This window comes from Lactuca sativa, chromosome 4 (assembly GCF_002870075.4).
Source record: "Lactuca sativa cultivar Salinas chromosome 4, Lsat_Salinas_v11, whole genome shotgun sequence".
In the NCBI taxonomy this organism is placed as follows: Eukaryota; Viridiplantae; Streptophyta; class Magnoliopsida; order Asterales; family Asteraceae; genus Lactuca; species Lactuca sativa.
Genome location: NC_056626.2, coordinates 324586937 through 324605090, shown reverse-complemented (window position 1 = coordinate 324605090; position 18154 = coordinate 324586937). Strand labels below are relative to the sequence as shown.

The following is an 18154-nucleotide window of genomic DNA, read 5'->3' as shown; positions in this document are numbered from 1 at the left end:
TTCTATCTTTTATACAAAGAAAATTGTACCCCATGTATGCTAGATAGGTTCAGAACCTTGGAAAAAAACTTTTCATGATTATTAGACAAACATAGATCCAAGGTTATTAGGGTTGCATGTACACTTAGGAAGTGTTAGAATGCTCAAAACCTATCAAAAACATGATAAATATATTATCAAAGCATTTCTGAAGAAATGTGTTTTGTTTATATTAAAACTTTGGGATGTCTTTCTCAATAAAGAAACATAAGCATAAACCGACCTTACATTCATTTACATCTCCTTTAATCTGTCAGCTTCGTATTGATACCTGTGATACAAATAAACTGAGTGGGTCGGGTTGGGAAACCTGGTGAGTACATAGAATTTTCAACCTACAATAATAAACTTATTATGTTTCATCATCAAACAATTAACCTAATTACCTATCCCCAGTATCTTCTTTTAATCTTCCCTAAAGTTTTATCCTAAGGGTCATGTCCTACAGTGTATTTACCTCTCATCGCCTTACATCGCATTTCATTGTATGTTTATTCCTAAGAATCATCGCCTACATCGCATAGATAGTACTAATTCGAGGATTACTCCCCCAATACGTGTCCAGTAAGGGTTAGGGTATCATCACATGAATATGTAGTTACAACATTGCCTAAACTCATAATTCAAATTAAGGGTTATAGTTTCATCGCATGAATACGTAGTTACAACATCGCCTGAACTCGTAATTCATCACCTATAGGTTATGAGCATGCTGGTGTTTCCACATGACAGCCTAGAATAGCCTGTGGTCGCCATCTATACTCTGGTAGATGACAACATCGTTACATCGCAACATCGCAGGTCAAGATTATGGCATATCCTCACATCTCACATCACCTATTTATCATCGCCTTTCTATCATCACCTTTCTCTCATCACTCGTCGCTACCCAATATATATTTACAAGTATAAAAATACATATACATTTTAAATCACGTAAACATGTATAAATCATTCATCTAGCATAGATATCAGGAACACAGATAATATGCACATATAGCACATAATTTATATTAAATACTTCATATCTATGTGTAAGATGAAAGTAACTATGCACTCACTTGTTAAAGTGATGATTCTAAACTCGGGTAACGCTTCACTTCTAACAATTTTATTCTCCTTCAACGAAACCTAGTATTATTACCACTAGATTTTAATCTAATATTTATTGCAACTAATTAACTCAAGGTCTACGAGGGATAGCGTTTTATAAGTGTTAAATAATACTTTTCAACTACTATGTACAAACTGGGCAGTTTCCCCGTACCGTGAGCAGATAAAAGGTATCATAATAACACTCTTTATAATTTATACTTAGCACATATATTGCTTATAGGTTCATCATAATGATAATGAACTTAAATATAAGTTATACTTAAATAATGGTAAGCATAACTCACTTATAATGGAATTTAGCTAGGAACCGGGCTCTGCGCAGGCAGAACTTGTAAGCCAAAAGCTCTTCTTCTCAGAAAGAAAGGTTGTGGTGTGAAGAAATGGGAGAAACCTCGCATCTATTTATAGGCCACAATTTCGGACTACGTTGGGCGTACCCTCGGAGTACGCTGTGCATACGAGGGGCTATGTTGCACGTACGAGGGAGCTGTCAGCTCCGTATGCGAGACTGTGGGGAGAAAACAAGGGCTGAGATTAAGCCATGTCACCCTCCTCGCATCAGCACATATACAACTTCTAAATTCCGTAAATTTCGCATACGGACTCCGTTTTTGACACTCTTTAAATCCACGCGTAGGTGGAGACATAATCTACAACTTTTGTTTAGACTCTGTCAGTTAATTTTGATTTATTTTTAAAGTTATATTTTAACAAGCTTAGACAAGTAAAGTCCGTTAAAATTTCATAACTTTATCATCCGACGTCCATTTTCGTCTGTCTTTATATCTTTGAGATACTATTAATAAGATCTTCGATTCTCGGTTAGATTGTGTCGGCTAAAAATCAGTCGATCTAAAATTCCGATTTAGGGTTGTGCATTGCTATGCTAAATCTTAGAAAAATCATAACTTCCTCATACGAAGCCAGATTTGAACATTCTTTTATGCACGCTCTCGGTTTAACGTATACTACGACTTTCGTTTAGATCACTAAGGCTAAAAAGTATTTTATCGCAAACTCACTTTTTACGTCACACAGTGTCATGTCGGTTTTCTTGCTAAACTTCGACATGTCATAACTTCTTCGTTATAACTCGGAATTCAGCATTCTTTATATGTACGGAACCCTTGTGACATATATTACAACGTGGTTAAGATTATTTATTCTAAATAATCTTCTATAAAAAATTCATTTTTGACGCTTATTGTCTCTAAATTAACTAGTCTGAATCTACGGGCGTTATAGTTTATTATTTTTACTCTAATGTTTAAATAATATATCCATTTAGACTAGTTTTGGAAGAACTCTTTGTATGATGTATTTATTTTCTAAAAAAATGACAGTTATTCTATGGATTTTTGGGATGTTATAGGAATGGTTTCAAAATTAAAATTTTTTACTGTAATTTTTGGGATGTTACACAAAAGCATAAAGACACCCATTAAGCATCAAATCTCTAGAGTTGCACATCCAAAGTATCCAGAATGATTCATACTCCAAATAAGCTCTAAAAATCATATCTTTATGCACATGCATGTCCAATGCATGTGCCTTTCATTTTAGGTCAAAAACATGACAATAAAGGCTTAAACTTGAGCATGGAACCAAAAACTACAAAGATCCTTAGATCTGGAACATATAAAACTAGAATGATCACATGGATCCATAAATTTGCCAACTTTATGAGATTCAACCATACAAATTATCACACCAAGAAGATTTAGGGACAAAAGGGCTAGATCTAAAGGTAAATAACATAAATGTTGAATCTTGGGGACTTACAATGGTCAAGAAACGTGCTCAAGGTTGGTGGGAAGATTTTCTTGTTGGAACCAAGCTCAAAGATGCCTTCTTCTTCTTCTTCTTCAAAATACCACCAAAACACACAAGAACTCAAAGAAAAACACAAAAGATTAGCAATAGTGGTTGGTGTTTCTTTTGGAGGCTGAGAGAGAATGAATGAGGTTGATGGTGGGCAACCCTAGCCATCACATTCCTTAAGTAGGGGATTAAAACCTAAATTAGGGTTTGTTATTAAACAACGGCCACACCGTAGCAAGATATGCCACATCATGGTGCCAACTTAAGGACCACAAAAAATCTTTCTTTGGTCACACCATGGGATTCAATCACCACGTCATGGCCACCAAAAATCCAACTTCAAATTATTAAAATTACTTAAAAAGGAACATACCAGAAACTTGGCATTACAGATACTATTCTTCACTTGTTAATAAGTTACTTTTAAGCTATGAATACATTTCCAAATAAGTCATAATATAAAGCAACTTATAAGCCTTCAATTCTAGCACAATTTGCAAGAAGGAAGAATAGGGAGAGGGGATTGTAATTTGCGGCAATTGACAGCCCAAAAAGAGAGAGTTTCATGCAAAAAGAACCAACACTTTCATCCTTGTAATTTCTTTCTTTTATACATCCAAGTATACAGAAAATTGAAGACCATAAAGCGGAAGTGTAATGATTTTCTATAAGCATGGAGGAGAGCATTAAACAGTTAAACATACCATGCACACCTCCTCGAGGAGGATACGATTTTGAGTGCAAGCATGTGCATGCTTGAGTAATCTTTACTCGGTTACTTAATTGGTTATTTCGAAACAAACCAAGTCATTACTCAAAGTGCCCAAAACATTTATACGTAACATTAAAATCATGTCATACGATATTAAGGTAGTATTGTTCTCATTTATTATTATTTCATAGAAACAACAATTTTCAGTATGTTGTAAAATATTATTTTCATAAAATGATGTTTTGCCAATTAAATACAAGTGTTGATATTTATTAATAATCAAAATTACTCTAATAAACAATCAATTAATAGTAACTTCCTATAAGACGTGGTTATATATGATCATATGTCATTAGCAATATCATTCTATAATGACTTTTGAACATATAAAATCTTTTAGCGGGTATAGTAGTCAAAAACACAAACAGAAGAATTGCCCATGGTCATCTTTCTTAACTGAATGGCTTTGTTCTCCTTGTTTTTTGTGATTAGTTTTTCAAGATCAAACAAAATAGCATAAGCAATGGATTTCTTGTTCAAAATCATATGTAAAAATGATTAAAAGGGTGTTGTAAAGCCATGACTTAACAATGTAATCAATTCTATGTCACCCGACATAATCGACTTCCGTGCTTTGGGGGGGGGGGGGGGGGGTTGAAGGTGATGACCAACACCGAAACCTAGACAAGACAATGAGTTTCAAATAACTCCCACCATAAGTCGTAATTCATACGATCCAGATCCAATACCAAAGGAACAACATTCTTAATATTAATAGTAAAAGAAGGGTTATCAAAAGAAGAAGATTCACATGTCATTGTTTAAGAAGCAATAACAGCAGATATAGATGAGGAAGAGAACACTCGTGAAGAAAATAACAAGAGGGAGAGACGTCATGAGAAGGCAAGAATGAACTAGGGTTGAACGACCTAGTCTGATACCATGTAATTTCAATATTTTTACCGGTGAAAATCACATTCATTCAATAGAAAAGTATTTATACAAAATACACGTGGGCCAACTATATAAGGCCTTAGAAAATATAAAAGGGAAAATGTCTTATTACGGTAACTAACTTTTTGGTTTGTTCATATCTGGGTAACTATTTTTTAATACACATTTAGGTAACAAACTTGTTGGAAATATTCACATGTGACCATTATGACCTGATGTAGCAAGTTACATCCGGTCATAATGGTCTTATGTGAACACTTTCACCATGTTCGTTACATGTACAAAAAAATAAGTTACCCAAATATGAACAAAATAAAAATGTAATTACCCTGATAAGTATATATATATATATATATATATATATATATATATATATATATATATATATATATATATATATACACACTAGGTGTGAAACATGTATACTATATGGGTAGATTAAAAAAAGTTAAATACATAAATTTATTGGATATTCCTAAAAATCTCAATATTATAATTTAGCATTGTATAATAATCTATTTAAAGAAAGATACATATTTTTTGGCATTTATTATCACATTTAATACAATGAATACATTCTACATATAAATTAGTTTTTTTATGAAAATTGAAAAAAAAAAAAAACAATAAATTGAAGTGTGGATTTAATTTAATTCAACAATAGCACAAAATACCATGTGACATATTGAATAAGAATAAGACAAGTGGCAAAAACATTTTTATTTATTAAGGTATATATATATATATATATATATATATATATATATATATATATATATATATATATATATATATATTACTTTCTAATTATGATTTGGTATAAAATTTAACCTAAATGATAAATATTTTAAAAATCAAACCATTTTGGTAAATATCTTATTCAAACACACTATTTTGTTAAAAAAAATTTAAAAACGTCTAGAATTGTCATTTTATAGATTTTTATTGTTCCATATATTAAATATAAAAATTAATATTTACTAGAGACTAAAAGTACTAGAGATGTAGACCAATAATATGACCAAGAACACAATCTTCAATGAAGTAGCTTTTATCTACATCTATGGTTCTAAAAAGCGCGTCACGGCAGATGTTGTGTAGCCGTTACGAAAAAAAATACGGGTTTGTTGAGCGTGACGCCTAAATAACGGGTCAAGGCATGCCTTACGGTGTTATTGCACAAGTGTTTTTCCAAGGGGCGGGTTTTTTTGTTTATTTATTAGGTCTAAAATAATTGACTTTTTGTTAACTTTTTTATATTAAATACTAATATAACACTTCTAAAAACTTGATATACTTCATAAAATTCAATAATTATATGATCTCTTTTAATGTATATAAAATGGCCACGCATTGAAAAAGATCATGCCTTAACTTTGACCTTGCAGCCACAGACTCAGAATAAATAAATTATTAAATAAGTTAGTGCATATCTTGATTTTTTATTGACTTTTTTCGAACGAGGTAAGATCCTATGAATCGGAAACAATTAATTAAGAATAAAAAACTTTTTTTATGGAACAGACATATCAATATGCGTGGATAATACCTTTCCTTTGACTGATTCACGATCGATATTTTTATTCATACTGAAACTTACAAAGTTGTTCTTTTAACAAATTATAGACCCGTAATGAGGCTTTGTAATACCCTTTCAATTGACATAGACCCAAGTTCTCTAGTAAAATATAAATGAGCATGAGACATGTGGAATAGTTAGGATAACTCAGTTAGGTTTCCTTCCTTCCCCCAGCAGCTACAAGATCTAGTCTGATCAGATCTATATATCTCATTAATGTCATAGTTATATTCCAGATCAACCAAATTTTGTCGATCCCGACTTTGTTCTCCACAGTAATGGCTTTACTACAATCATTTCTCAAGCATCTGGTAATTTTGGCCACCTTTCCACTCCTCGCTATGCTTTCCACCAAGCCAAAAATCTGCTTCTCGACTTTACCGATCTTTCTGACATTCCATTTAAGGACCTTAATGCTGAACTATTTGTTTTTTTACATTCCCTTCGCACCTTAGGACTGCCGCCTCACGTTATTTAGAACATTGTCTACATCAATATCATTACTCATCTTATATATATATGCATAAGGGATGGTTCAAATGAATACAACAAATAAAGTGAGAACATGAGAACACTACTTTTATGTAACATTCGTAGATTTAGACTAGTCAATTTAGAGATAATAAGTGTTAAAAATGAATTTTTGATAGAAGGTTATTTGTGATAAATAACCTTAAACAAAGTTGTAGTATATGTGACAATGATTCTGTAAGTTTCGCGATTAAATTGGCGCGACTCTACGCATCGAATAAAGTGAAATTTTGATAAATTACCTTTTTAGACTAAGTGATCTAAACGAAAATTGTACTTCATTCAGGAGTGAACAACCATTAAATTGCTTGTTAAATGGAGGAGCGGAACCACTAAATTGCTTGTTAAATGGAGGAGCGAAAGGGGCTAAGTAGTAAGGGGAACTTTGGTTGTGCGACTTTCTCTTCCAAATCAAATTCTCTCTCTATATGTTCCTCAAAAGATCCAACTCGGGCGGATTCATCCCCCAACTAACGAAGAGGTAGTCATTAACCGAGAACGTGCATATGCGCCCAAATCTGACTTCGTAAGAGGAAATTACAATATTTCGAAGTTTCAGTGGATCAGCACGAGCACAGAAATTGAATTCTAAAACAGTAGGTTATTGACTTACCAGGATAGTTATATTTTCGTTTTTTTCATATTTTGATAACTTTTTTTTGTATGCATGTATGTTTTTTTTATATATCTAGGTAATGCCCTTGTTAAAAGCGTTGACATACGATTATTATGACTGAATATAACCTGCTACATCTGATCATAATGGTCATATGTAAACATTTCCAACAACTTTGTTACCAAAATATGTACAAAAAACTATATATATCAAGATATGAAAAAACCAAAACGTTATTAATAAGTCATTTTCCCAATATGAAGACTTAAAATAAATACAATCAATGGTGTACTCTTATAAATCCCTCAACAGTTTTTGTCCTATGCAAATAGGAACCATAAGGGCTACATGACTCCAAAATCCAAAGACCATGTTATAATTCATTGCTATATCTTGCTTGTTTTAGCAGCCACCCACAAACATGTGCTTATAAATAATAAAAGTAGGGCGTGTACGCGGTGAAGCATTAGATGACAAAAGAACGGACCTTCAAGGCCCTGGCATAGCCCTGTCCTCAAAAGACTGAGAATTGTGGACCATCATTTTCCCTTTAACTCCACACCCCACCTAATTAAAAAAAAACAACCCAGACCCCCTCCCCTTTACCCCTCCTCCCCTATTTAGAAGATCGCGTCACTACTTCTCAATCTAAAACCACTCAACACATTCAAACATACAAGTCCCTATGCACAATGTACAAACCACTACAGCATCATATATCTGAACTCAGTTGTTTCGGGTGAGGGAGAAAGTTGCCTTTTTCGAACCCATTCCTAACAATGGAATAATGAGAATGTAGGAAAAGACAAGGCAACAAAAACACTTAATCATCACTACTACCATTCGACCACATACAAACTTATAAACTTCTTCTTCTTCTTCTTCTTCTTCTTCAATGGGAGAACACAAGGCAAACTGGACCACCCGATAAACACTAACCTCACAAGTTTCTTACTTTTTCAGCTCCAAACCCGACCCATCATCTGCTTCTTTTGTTCTTGAATGGTTTCTTTATAACCACATGACTTCATGATGGGTTCTTAGGAGACACTTTCTTCAACCTCCATTCATTATCGATCTCCTTTTCTGTCTGGAAATCTCTCCTTCTTGATTAAAAACCTGCATTTCGTGGGGTCCTGTTTGATGGGAAAATGTCATCACTTTAGCGGTTGAAGATTCTTTTTTTTTTTTTTTTTTTACTACAGTTCAGTGCACTATTAAGTTTTATTCTCCATTAACTTCTCACCTCACGCGATATAGGGTTATTGGGAGGTTCTGAATTGGTTTCTGCTTGATTTGATCTTTTTTCTTTTAGATTTTAAGTTCAGAGAGATCTTAGAGTGATATTTTGTTTACAGAGAGAAACATGGAAGCTAGAGAGAGAGAGGGTTTGGGTATGAATCACAATAACCCATCTCAAGCTAATCGGGTAATATCACCTTCCATCTTCAGTTATGGAGGTTTGAATTCTTCAAACGCTACAAGAAATGAGAGCTCAGATCAACGTCGTCTTCATCTACATCAGAGAAACGATTATGGTGGATTATTGCAAGAAGAACAAATGGAAGCGTATAGAGAAAGAAGAAGAGAATTTGACCCAAACCCAGATCCAGATCCAGCTCCATCTCCAGCTGAACCAGTGTCTGAAACACGGCCGCCACCACCGCCACTGCCACCGCCTGATGTGGCGGTTCGATATCGGGAATGCTTAAAGAACCATGCTGCCAGCATGGGTGCTCATGTTGTCGATGGGTGTGGGGAGTTTATGGCTAGTGGAGAAGAAAATACACCAGAAGGTTTAAAATGCGCCGCCTGTGAATGCCACCGGAGTTTCCACCGACGAGAGGTGGAAGGCGAGCCATCCGCCACAAGGGTACCTTCGATGTCGATACATAACCCACCACCTCGATCTACCACAATGCAGCCACCTCATCATCAGCAACAACACCTGAGGTACCACCACCACCGCCAGACGCCGCCAATCATGGTGGCGTTCGGTGGGAACAGTGTTGCACCGACGGAATCATCAAGTGAAGACCTTGACATCTACCGGACACACGCCGGTCGACACATGATGATGGAGCAGCCATCAAAGAAAAGATTCCGAACAAAATTCAGTGATGAACAAAAGGAAAAGATGCATGATTTTGCTGAAAGAATAGGGTGGAAGATTCAGAAGCAAGATGAACAAGAGATTCGAGAATTCTGCAATGAAGTTGGATTGAAAAGACAAGTGTTCAAAGTATGGATGCATAACAGCAAACAAGCCATGAAGAAGAAACAACCGTAAGATTATAATTAAAATTATTCTCATCATCTGATTTACTACAGATTAATTGACCTAAACTTTTCCTATTTTTCTTTACCTATTATTAGCATAGGATTTTAGGCGATATATAGCCAATAGCAACACTACATACATATATTTTAATTTATGACTCCCAAGATTTTAATTAAGATCAATATTGTAGTCTCGTTTGACTTAATTCTTATGATATATTTTCATCTTTTGATCAATATACCATAGAATATTTCTATCTTTTGATGATCAATATGTCATGAAGTAAGTATTAGGCACCAGCAATATAGAACATAGGGTTAATCTAATAATCTAGTAACTAACAGACTATTTTTTTTCACGGAACACTATTCATTAAAAAAAATGCTATCACATATCAAAAAGTAAATTGTTCACAAAATTAATACCATTATTTTCAATGATTTTAATGATAATTTGTGGGGGAAAATCAGATAATTCGTTACTTACATTATTTTTTGGAATGAATAGTGTTTTGTATAGAAATAAATAATTTGTTACTCTTTTATGACACTAATCCTAATCCTAAAACATATCTTTGTGATCTACTTACTCTAATGAAAGTGTTTATTTTTTTTGCCAAATGTACATTCTCATTCAATTTTCCAAATGTTATTTTTTGGTTATTTTGAATTTTTTTTTCCACATATTATTTTATGGGTTTTTTTAATTTAGTAAATTTTACATCATATTTTAATGTAATAATTGCAATAAATATAGTAATAAATAGATATCAAATTACTAACGGACTTACCTTCTCATTTCAAAATTCGCAAATTAAAGCTTATTAATTTTTTTTGTTACTTATTTAAATTATTTGTTTAAATTTAAAATATAAAAAAAAACATTTCAATTTTAATAATTTATTATTTTTCTTATTTTTCTTATAAATTTATGTTTTCAAATATTTAGACTTTTATATATAACTTTTTTTTTTAAATTAACCCATATAATACATGTGTTTCACAACTAGTGATACTAATAAGACACAAATACTAACAATTTATTGTAAATGATTAATTTAGTAGAGGAATTAAGGATCTAAACCCATTAAGTTCTTCAATAATAGAAGCTTAATTTCTCCCCAACATTAACAGTACTATTACTTGTTTCCTCTTGTACTACATTTCGTCAAAGAGCTTTCACTGTGCATCCTTCAATAATGGGGCCATTTTTAATAATATTAAAGAGTTGTCCCCTACACAGTAATGCATGTACTCTAGAATTCGATCAAACCTCAGATACGCTGTAGATATGGAGATACGTGTTTACAGAAACTCAATAATTTATATAATTTATGAGCTATATATATATATGTGGTTCTCTAGGTAGTCTGACAAATATAATTCTGAGCTTGTACCTATGGGTTAAAGACAAAATACGCTTCACAATTTAAATATTGAATATAACAAAATATAGATATATAAAACTTAACTTTTAGAGAAGATAATATGAGAAAGTAGCTCCAAGAAGACTTGTATCAGCCATCAGGTACCAAGCATGCCATTTGCAGCCCTAATAATGGTAATAATAACAATAATAATATTAAAACATTTTGAGCATCTAAATATAATTTAATAATAAAAGTTGAAACCCTAAACCATTATTGAGTTAATTTTTTAAAGGGGAGAAGGACAACTACCACTAACATAACTAGGTTATTTTCAATGATGAGGTTGAAATTTTATTTACATGTTATGCACATATGAGAGTTCAAGGGCAAGTCCGTATCCCACTTTGTTCCACATTTTTATTTCATTGACATCGCCCCAGTCAGTCTGACTATGCTCTTCAAAAGCAAGTCAAACACAGTACAACCAGTAGTCTCACATGTCTAGCGTAACAAAAGAGTTGCATGACAACATATTCAATTCATATTAGTTAGTTTGGAAACAAATGATATAAAAGCAAAAAAATAAATATATACCAACTATAGTACTCCTTTAAGCGAAAAACGAAAATATCGAAATGCCACCTTTGGCAATGTACTATTAATTATATATATGTATATATACATCTTATTAACACTTCCAACAAGAAGTTAACATCGCGTATTATAACTATACATTTATAAAACAAAGAGCTACAACAATCTATGATGTATGTATATTCTACCAACAAAAGTATAAAAACAAGAAAGAAGAAACCTCAAGGAGATCGAAGACAGCCATCATAGTAATGATCAAAAGAACTTCATGTTGAATTCTCATATATAGGATTAATTAATTCCTCATTTTCTCTCCTAGATTCGCTGCAGCATCCGATGTCTTCTCCTTAGCAACCTCATAAGTTTCCTTAGCCTTTTCCTTTGCATTCTCTGCAGCATCAGAAGCTTTTTCTTTCACAACATCATATGTTTCCTTACCCTTCTCCTTCGTTGAATCCTTTGCAATCCCAGATTCATCAATCTTATCTTTTGCTGCATCATAGGATTGAGATAGTTTTTCTTTAGCTACATCATATCCCTCCGATGCTTTTTCTTTGGCTACATCATAGCCCTCGGATGCTTTGTCTTTGGCTACATCATAACCATCGGTTGCTTTTTCTTTAGCTGCATCATAAGCATCTGAACCTTTATCTTGTGCAACACCATAAGCTTCCATAGCCTTCTCCTTCAATGTCTCCTTTGCAACATCATGAGCATCTGATGATTTCTCCTTTGCAACATCATATGCTTCTTTACCTTTCTCCTTACTTGCATCTTTTGCAACCCCATAAGCTTCCTCAGCCTTATCTTTACTCTTGTCATAAGCATCAGAACCTTTCCCTTTCGCACGATCCACCACATCAGACGCCACGTCAGCGGCTGAATTGTACGCATCTTCTGCTTTGTCTTTACCCTCTGACACAACTCTATCGGTTGCCATTCGTATTTTTTTATCCGCATTATCATACGCTTCGGATGCTTTATCCTTCATTGTTTCTTTAGCATTTTGGGCCATATCTGAACCTTCATCATATGCATAATTCCCTTTCTCTTCTATTATCACTTCAGCACCAGTAGTCATTGATTGAACTCTTTTCATAGCTTCATTTGCAAGTCCAGAAATGTATGCGTATGCTTCTAATCCAACCACCTCTCCATTTTCTTGAGCATCACCACCACAGCCCATGGCTTGACTTGCTTTTTCAGATGCCAAGTTTCCGACTTTTTCAGTCTTTTGAGACACGTACTTTGAAGTTTCTGTAAACAAATAGATAGGATTAGTTAATTACATTATATTTGCATGTGGATGAATGTATGTATGCATATTTGTGAATACGAATAATACCAGAAGCAGCATTATTCATTTGGGTTGTGCTTCTTGATGCAGCATCACTAGCTTTATCCACTGCATTGTGAGCACCTTCTTTGACACCATCCTTATTCATACGAAGACCCCTAATATGTTCATATATAAAAGTTAGTTATTAGATTTGGACACAAGTAACTAACTTACAAGATGGACAAAGTGATGATAATGAACCAATGGAGAACATTGCTAAAACCTACTTCTACTTGCATGTTTCAATTGTTACCCAAATTTTTGTATAAATCACTTCATATATATTTTGATAAAATTAATTCAATTTTAAAATAACATCTTCTATATAAAAGTCGTCAACCTATCTTAATTGGGATGCCAAGTAATTGATCCTTGTTAGATGTTTGCAATACCCTAATTTGATTTTTCCTAAACAAATCTTAATTTTGTTATAGTTCAATTAGCATCATTAATAGGATTGAAGTATCAGAAGCGATGATTCTGATTTCGGATTCTATTCTGCTTAATTACCGAGGTTCTATGAAAGAAAATGTCAAAAAAAGAGCTAGGAATGCATACAAGTTCTTAATCATCTAATAGTAATGAAGTAAGATCTCAAATCAATGACGCATGGTTTATTTTAACAAATTAAACATGATTTTGATCAAAGATCACACAAATATACGCAATTATTAACAATCTTGATGCATTAATATATGCTATTCCTTCATTACAATTACGGAGAATCAAATTTCATTATATGCACAAATTAAACTGTAATTTGAGCGTTTATTACAATTACGAAAGAAAGCCATGAATTTTGAATCCCAATAGATACCCCACATGAGATTTTGTCATAATTCCATTTATTCAAGTTCCTAATTGTAATCCAAATTAAAATTTAGTAGTTCATGAACATATTATAAGGCAATTCCATCCACGAACAAGAAACACGAAGTTAGCAACTAGCTTACTACGATAATGTTAATTTCTTAATCAAAATCTTAAGAGTAATCATGAATCTCTGATTTTAAGAAAAGGTTTTCAAAGAATACAAAGAGGTAAATTCCTGTAATTAAAACCTAATCTAACATGTTCATTATATAATGAAAAAAACGAAGATATATTGCTTACGTGGTGACTTTTGTCATGGCCCAATCTGCCCATGTGCCACTTTTATCCTTAGCCCCATCCACAGCACCTTCGACCTTCACCTTCACATTCCCTGCCACCTTACTCGCCTTATCTTTCACGTTCTCGACACCCTTCTCCGCCGTGTTAGAACTCCGGCATACCGTCGCACTCGCCGTCAGCCATAACACCATCAGAACCACCGCCTTTCCCATTGTTACTTCACCCTGATGATTTTCTCTCGATACAAAACAGCAACCGGAGGAACTGAAATTCTTTTAGAGAACAAAGAAATTTGATAGTATTATGGGAGATATTTTGAAATTCTTGGGAATGGAAGATGTTACGTTGAAAGCGGTGAGGGACGGTTGACCGACCACATTCGGCAACGTGGCGGCTTCCACTGTTCTTCATATTTCCGGTTGCGCTGTATTCCCGCCACGTTTCTCTCTTTCTCTCTCATACAGTCATTTTCTCTCTCACACAATTTTGGTTAAAATAATCCAGTATATGGAAATGTTGACGAAATCGGTACTTAATTATACCATCCAATACACAAATGATGCCAAGATGGTGAGAAAATCATTATGTTGGTTATTATTATTTTTCTGTTTTTCAATTGTTTTTTCTACAAATATAGAAGGCATGGTTTTTTCTTTTTCTTTTTAAAAAAAAAATCAATGTTGACTAACAGGTTTGTTCCGGTTTGCCGGTTTATCGGTGTCTTATGTTTGATGTTGGTGTGGCTTGTGACATGGCACACCATTTAATTAGGTTAAATGATGGATTGTCTCATTTAATTTGGTTTCTTTGTTATTGGTAGTGAAGCAATTCAAAAAACAAGCTCCATGGTTTCCAAATCAAGACAATTAAGTTCCATTTTTTTTTACAAAGCAAAAGAAATCAACAAAATGGTAGATATGCTATTGTGATGATGATGCTAATTAGTCTTCGATTTCATGGACAAAGAAAAAGTGAGGTGAATTTTTAGATGTCCTAATTATATAGTCAATTATATAGTCATTTCGGTTTTTTTGAATGGATTGATGAGATCGTTTCCAAATAATGATACATAAGGTTTAATGAAATGCACATAATGAAGAAGAATAAGCATTAGAATAAGTGTTCACATACGTACATAATGTCCTTTGAACACTCTTTTTCTTTGTTTATTAAATTTAGTATTAACTATTAAGGGTTGTGTGTTTTAAGTATTGCCATCTTAAGGAATCTATTCATGACATATATCATAATATCTTCCATGATATTTCTTTCTAGTTTGAAGTATGATCTAGTTAAAGCATGTTGAGAGATTATTCTCAACCAGTGTTTTTTAAAAACTTGTTGTAACAAATCATTATTTCAAGCCTATGTAATAATATAGGTCAATTTGTAGTTCTTTTTGAAATAATAAAGAAAAAATTTATCATATTGTGTATATTTACATAATTGACCCTCAAAACTAAAGTGTTAAATAATCTCAATTGGGATGAACCAAGTCATAGAGATTTTAACAAGGATTCCAAAAATATAAAGAACTCCCAAAACCGAGTTATAATAAAGAAGTTATGACCAATCGAAGATCCGCGACAAATCCGGCAAACGTTATTTCGCGTAAAAAGTAAGTTTTTGATAAACTACTTTTTAGCCTTAGTGACCTTAATGAATGTTGTAGAACTCGTAAAAATAATGAACTTTCATATATTGAACATTTAAATCTAACTTTGTACGAAGAAGTTATGATCTTTCTAAAGTTCGAATTAACGGTAGACAGCTAAAAAACTCAAAATAAAGATCGAGCGAGATTTAACCGAAACCACTTAAACGAGAATCGAAGGTCTCGTTAATACTAGTACAACGGTAAAAAGTCTGACGAAAACGGACGTCGGATAAAGAAGTTATAAATTTTTAACGGATTTTCCTGTCCCGATCTGTTAAAAATAATAATAAAAAAATAAAGTCAAAATTTGCCAACGAAGTCTAAAAGAAAGTTGTAGATTATTTTTCCGCCTACGCGTGCATATAAAGAATGTCAAAAACGGAGCTCGTATGTGAAATGATTTTCGGAAGTTTTTGGCACAAAATCCGGGATTTGTGGATAGAACCGGACATTTTCGCAGGGTACGACGCGTGGCACACGTGGCAGCTTCTGAATGGACCGAAGCGATGTCCAGTCAACGTCGGACGTGCTTGGCGTCCTAGCCGGCGTCTAAGACGTCTCGTAAGACGCCTTATCCGACGCGTGTTCTTCCCTCCTTTGCAGACCAGCCTCGTGTCACCCTCTGATTCGATCGAAGTTCGGCCCACTCACTTTCCAACGTGTCTGGCGTCCGAGGCGACGTTTGAGACGCCTCCTAAGACGGCATCCGAACCTTCTCCCCTATATAACCCATGCGAGCCCTCTCGGATTTTGGACTAGTTTGCACCATTTCTTACCTCCTTTCACCTCTCTCACTCCTACCAACTTACCAACAACCCCCAAGGCCCCCGAAGCATACCTCAGACCCCGAGCAAGCCCCGAAGCCCGATATTCCCGAGAATATCCATCTTTTCTAGTCGGAACTCTGCCCGATTTAAGCCGGTTTTCTCGTCAAACAAGCTTCTGTTTAAGAAACGAAACACTTATCAAGTGAGTTTATACCCCTATGTTTTCACTAAATTTTTTATAATGTTTTAGGGGGAAATACAAGTAAAATAAATGATAAAACTCATTCTTTTGTTTTATTATTATTGTAAATAAACTATTGCACTAATTTGGAACTATTTGATACAATAAACATATAAATTATAATAGGTATAATTTATGATTCATACAAACTTGTTAATATACTTTATGGAACTACATATGTTTACTACATAATCAGAGTTTTTGATGAAATCAGATATATAAATTATATTAAATATAATTTTTGATATAGTTATGATATGACTATTACAAGGATACTTTTCAATATTTTACACATAATTATCAATAAGGTATTTGTGAGACACACTTCAAGTATTTATTCAAGTATAAAACAAAAGCCCTGGAAGTTATAACCAGAGTCTCCTTGAGAGAGAGCATGACATTTGTATATAGATCTATATGGGATTGACAATCCCACATCTCGACTGTTAGCTACAGTCAAGCCGGCAGGTTTGGGATGACAATTGTCATACCGTATTACAACGCCTGAAGAACGTTGGGTTTCAGGCGAGGCTTAGGTCATCAAGTATGGTTATAACAACTCACAAGTTTGTAATTGATAAATAAGTTTGGTAAGAATAAGTAACAACTTCATATAGTTTTAATATATTAAAACTATAATACTATTTCACAAGTTTTATTACAAGTATAGGTATAAAATACTATATAATTTCTGAGTTAACTTATTTTTCAAAGTCTTATGGGAGGTTAAGACTATACTACTTCTGAAAACAAATGTATATACAAAAGAAAATATAGGATTTTCTGGAAGAACAAATGCATATTTCATAGAAAAAACAACAAGTTATTTATATAACATACTTATGAACTCACCAACTTAATTGTTGACACTCATTTCAAAACTACTTGTATTTTCAGGAAAGGAGTAAACAGGTACCAACACGTTTAGAGGAAGACCAAGTTTCTTTAAAATTTTGTTTGTAAATTATACTTTTGAAACACAGTTGTAAACTTAAAATCTTATGTAATAAATTTTGTACTTTGGTTTCTATTATGCATTGTTGTGATACTACAAATGAAGTCCTCCGCCCCTGAATATTTTCGTCGTTCAGTTTTGGGGGTGTGGCACTTGTACCGATAATTCGGAATAGAATGGGTTAATAAGCATCAGTTTTATGCTTATATATTTTTGGACAACAGAGAGTTTTTGTGAATATCCAGTTAAACCAATTGTACTGAACAATCCAAAACTATTTAAACCATTGAAGATGACTTGGACTTCAATGTTTGGGATAAAATCTAGAGTATGGTCTTAATAACTTGAAGCAAAATAAGTCCACCCCGTTTGAACCAAAATAACGCAGCAACATAACTATTGATGTATTCCATCGATCGATCATGTGTTTTTTCTCCTACATCGTCGTATTTTATTCCTTTTCCCACACC

At 33.5% G+C, this 18154-nt stretch overlaps 2 protein-coding genes across 3 annotated transcripts; one reads left to right on the top strand and one right to left on the bottom strand.

Moving 5' to 3' along the window:
• Window positions 1-7777: 7777 nt before the first annotated feature.
• LOC111917967 (zinc-finger homeodomain protein 6) lies at window positions 7778-9885 on the top strand. The gene has a single exon (XM_023913608.3). The coding sequence runs from the start codon at window positions 8735-8737 to the stop codon at window positions 9656-9658; it is 924 nt and encodes a 307-aa protein (XP_023769376.1). The 5' UTR covers window positions 7778-8734; the 3' UTR covers window positions 9659-9885.
• Window positions 9886-11065: 1180 nt separating this feature from the next.
• Window positions 11066-14538, bottom strand: LOC111917966 (late embryogenesis abundant protein D-29). 2 transcript variants are annotated; one of them, XR_002859068.3, is made up of 4 exons: window positions 14065-14537; window positions 12958-13067; window positions 11833-12869; window positions 11066-11200 (listed from the first exon to the last, which is right to left on the bottom strand). XR_002859068.3 is itself a non-coding variant. In XM_023913606.3 (3 exons), exons 1-3 carry the CDS (start codon window positions 14274-14276, stop codon window positions 11908-11910), a joined length of 1284 nt encoding a protein of 427 aa, XP_023769374.1. In that variant the 5' UTR covers window positions 14277-14538; the 3' UTR covers window positions 11647-11907. The 2 variants fall into 2 exon arrangements, 1 of the variants encoding a protein (XP_023769374.1); XM_023913606.3 differs by lacking the exon at window positions 11066-11200 and having other exon boundaries at window positions 11647-12869; window positions 14065-14538.
• Between the last annotated feature and the right edge of the window lie 3616 nt (window positions 14539-18154).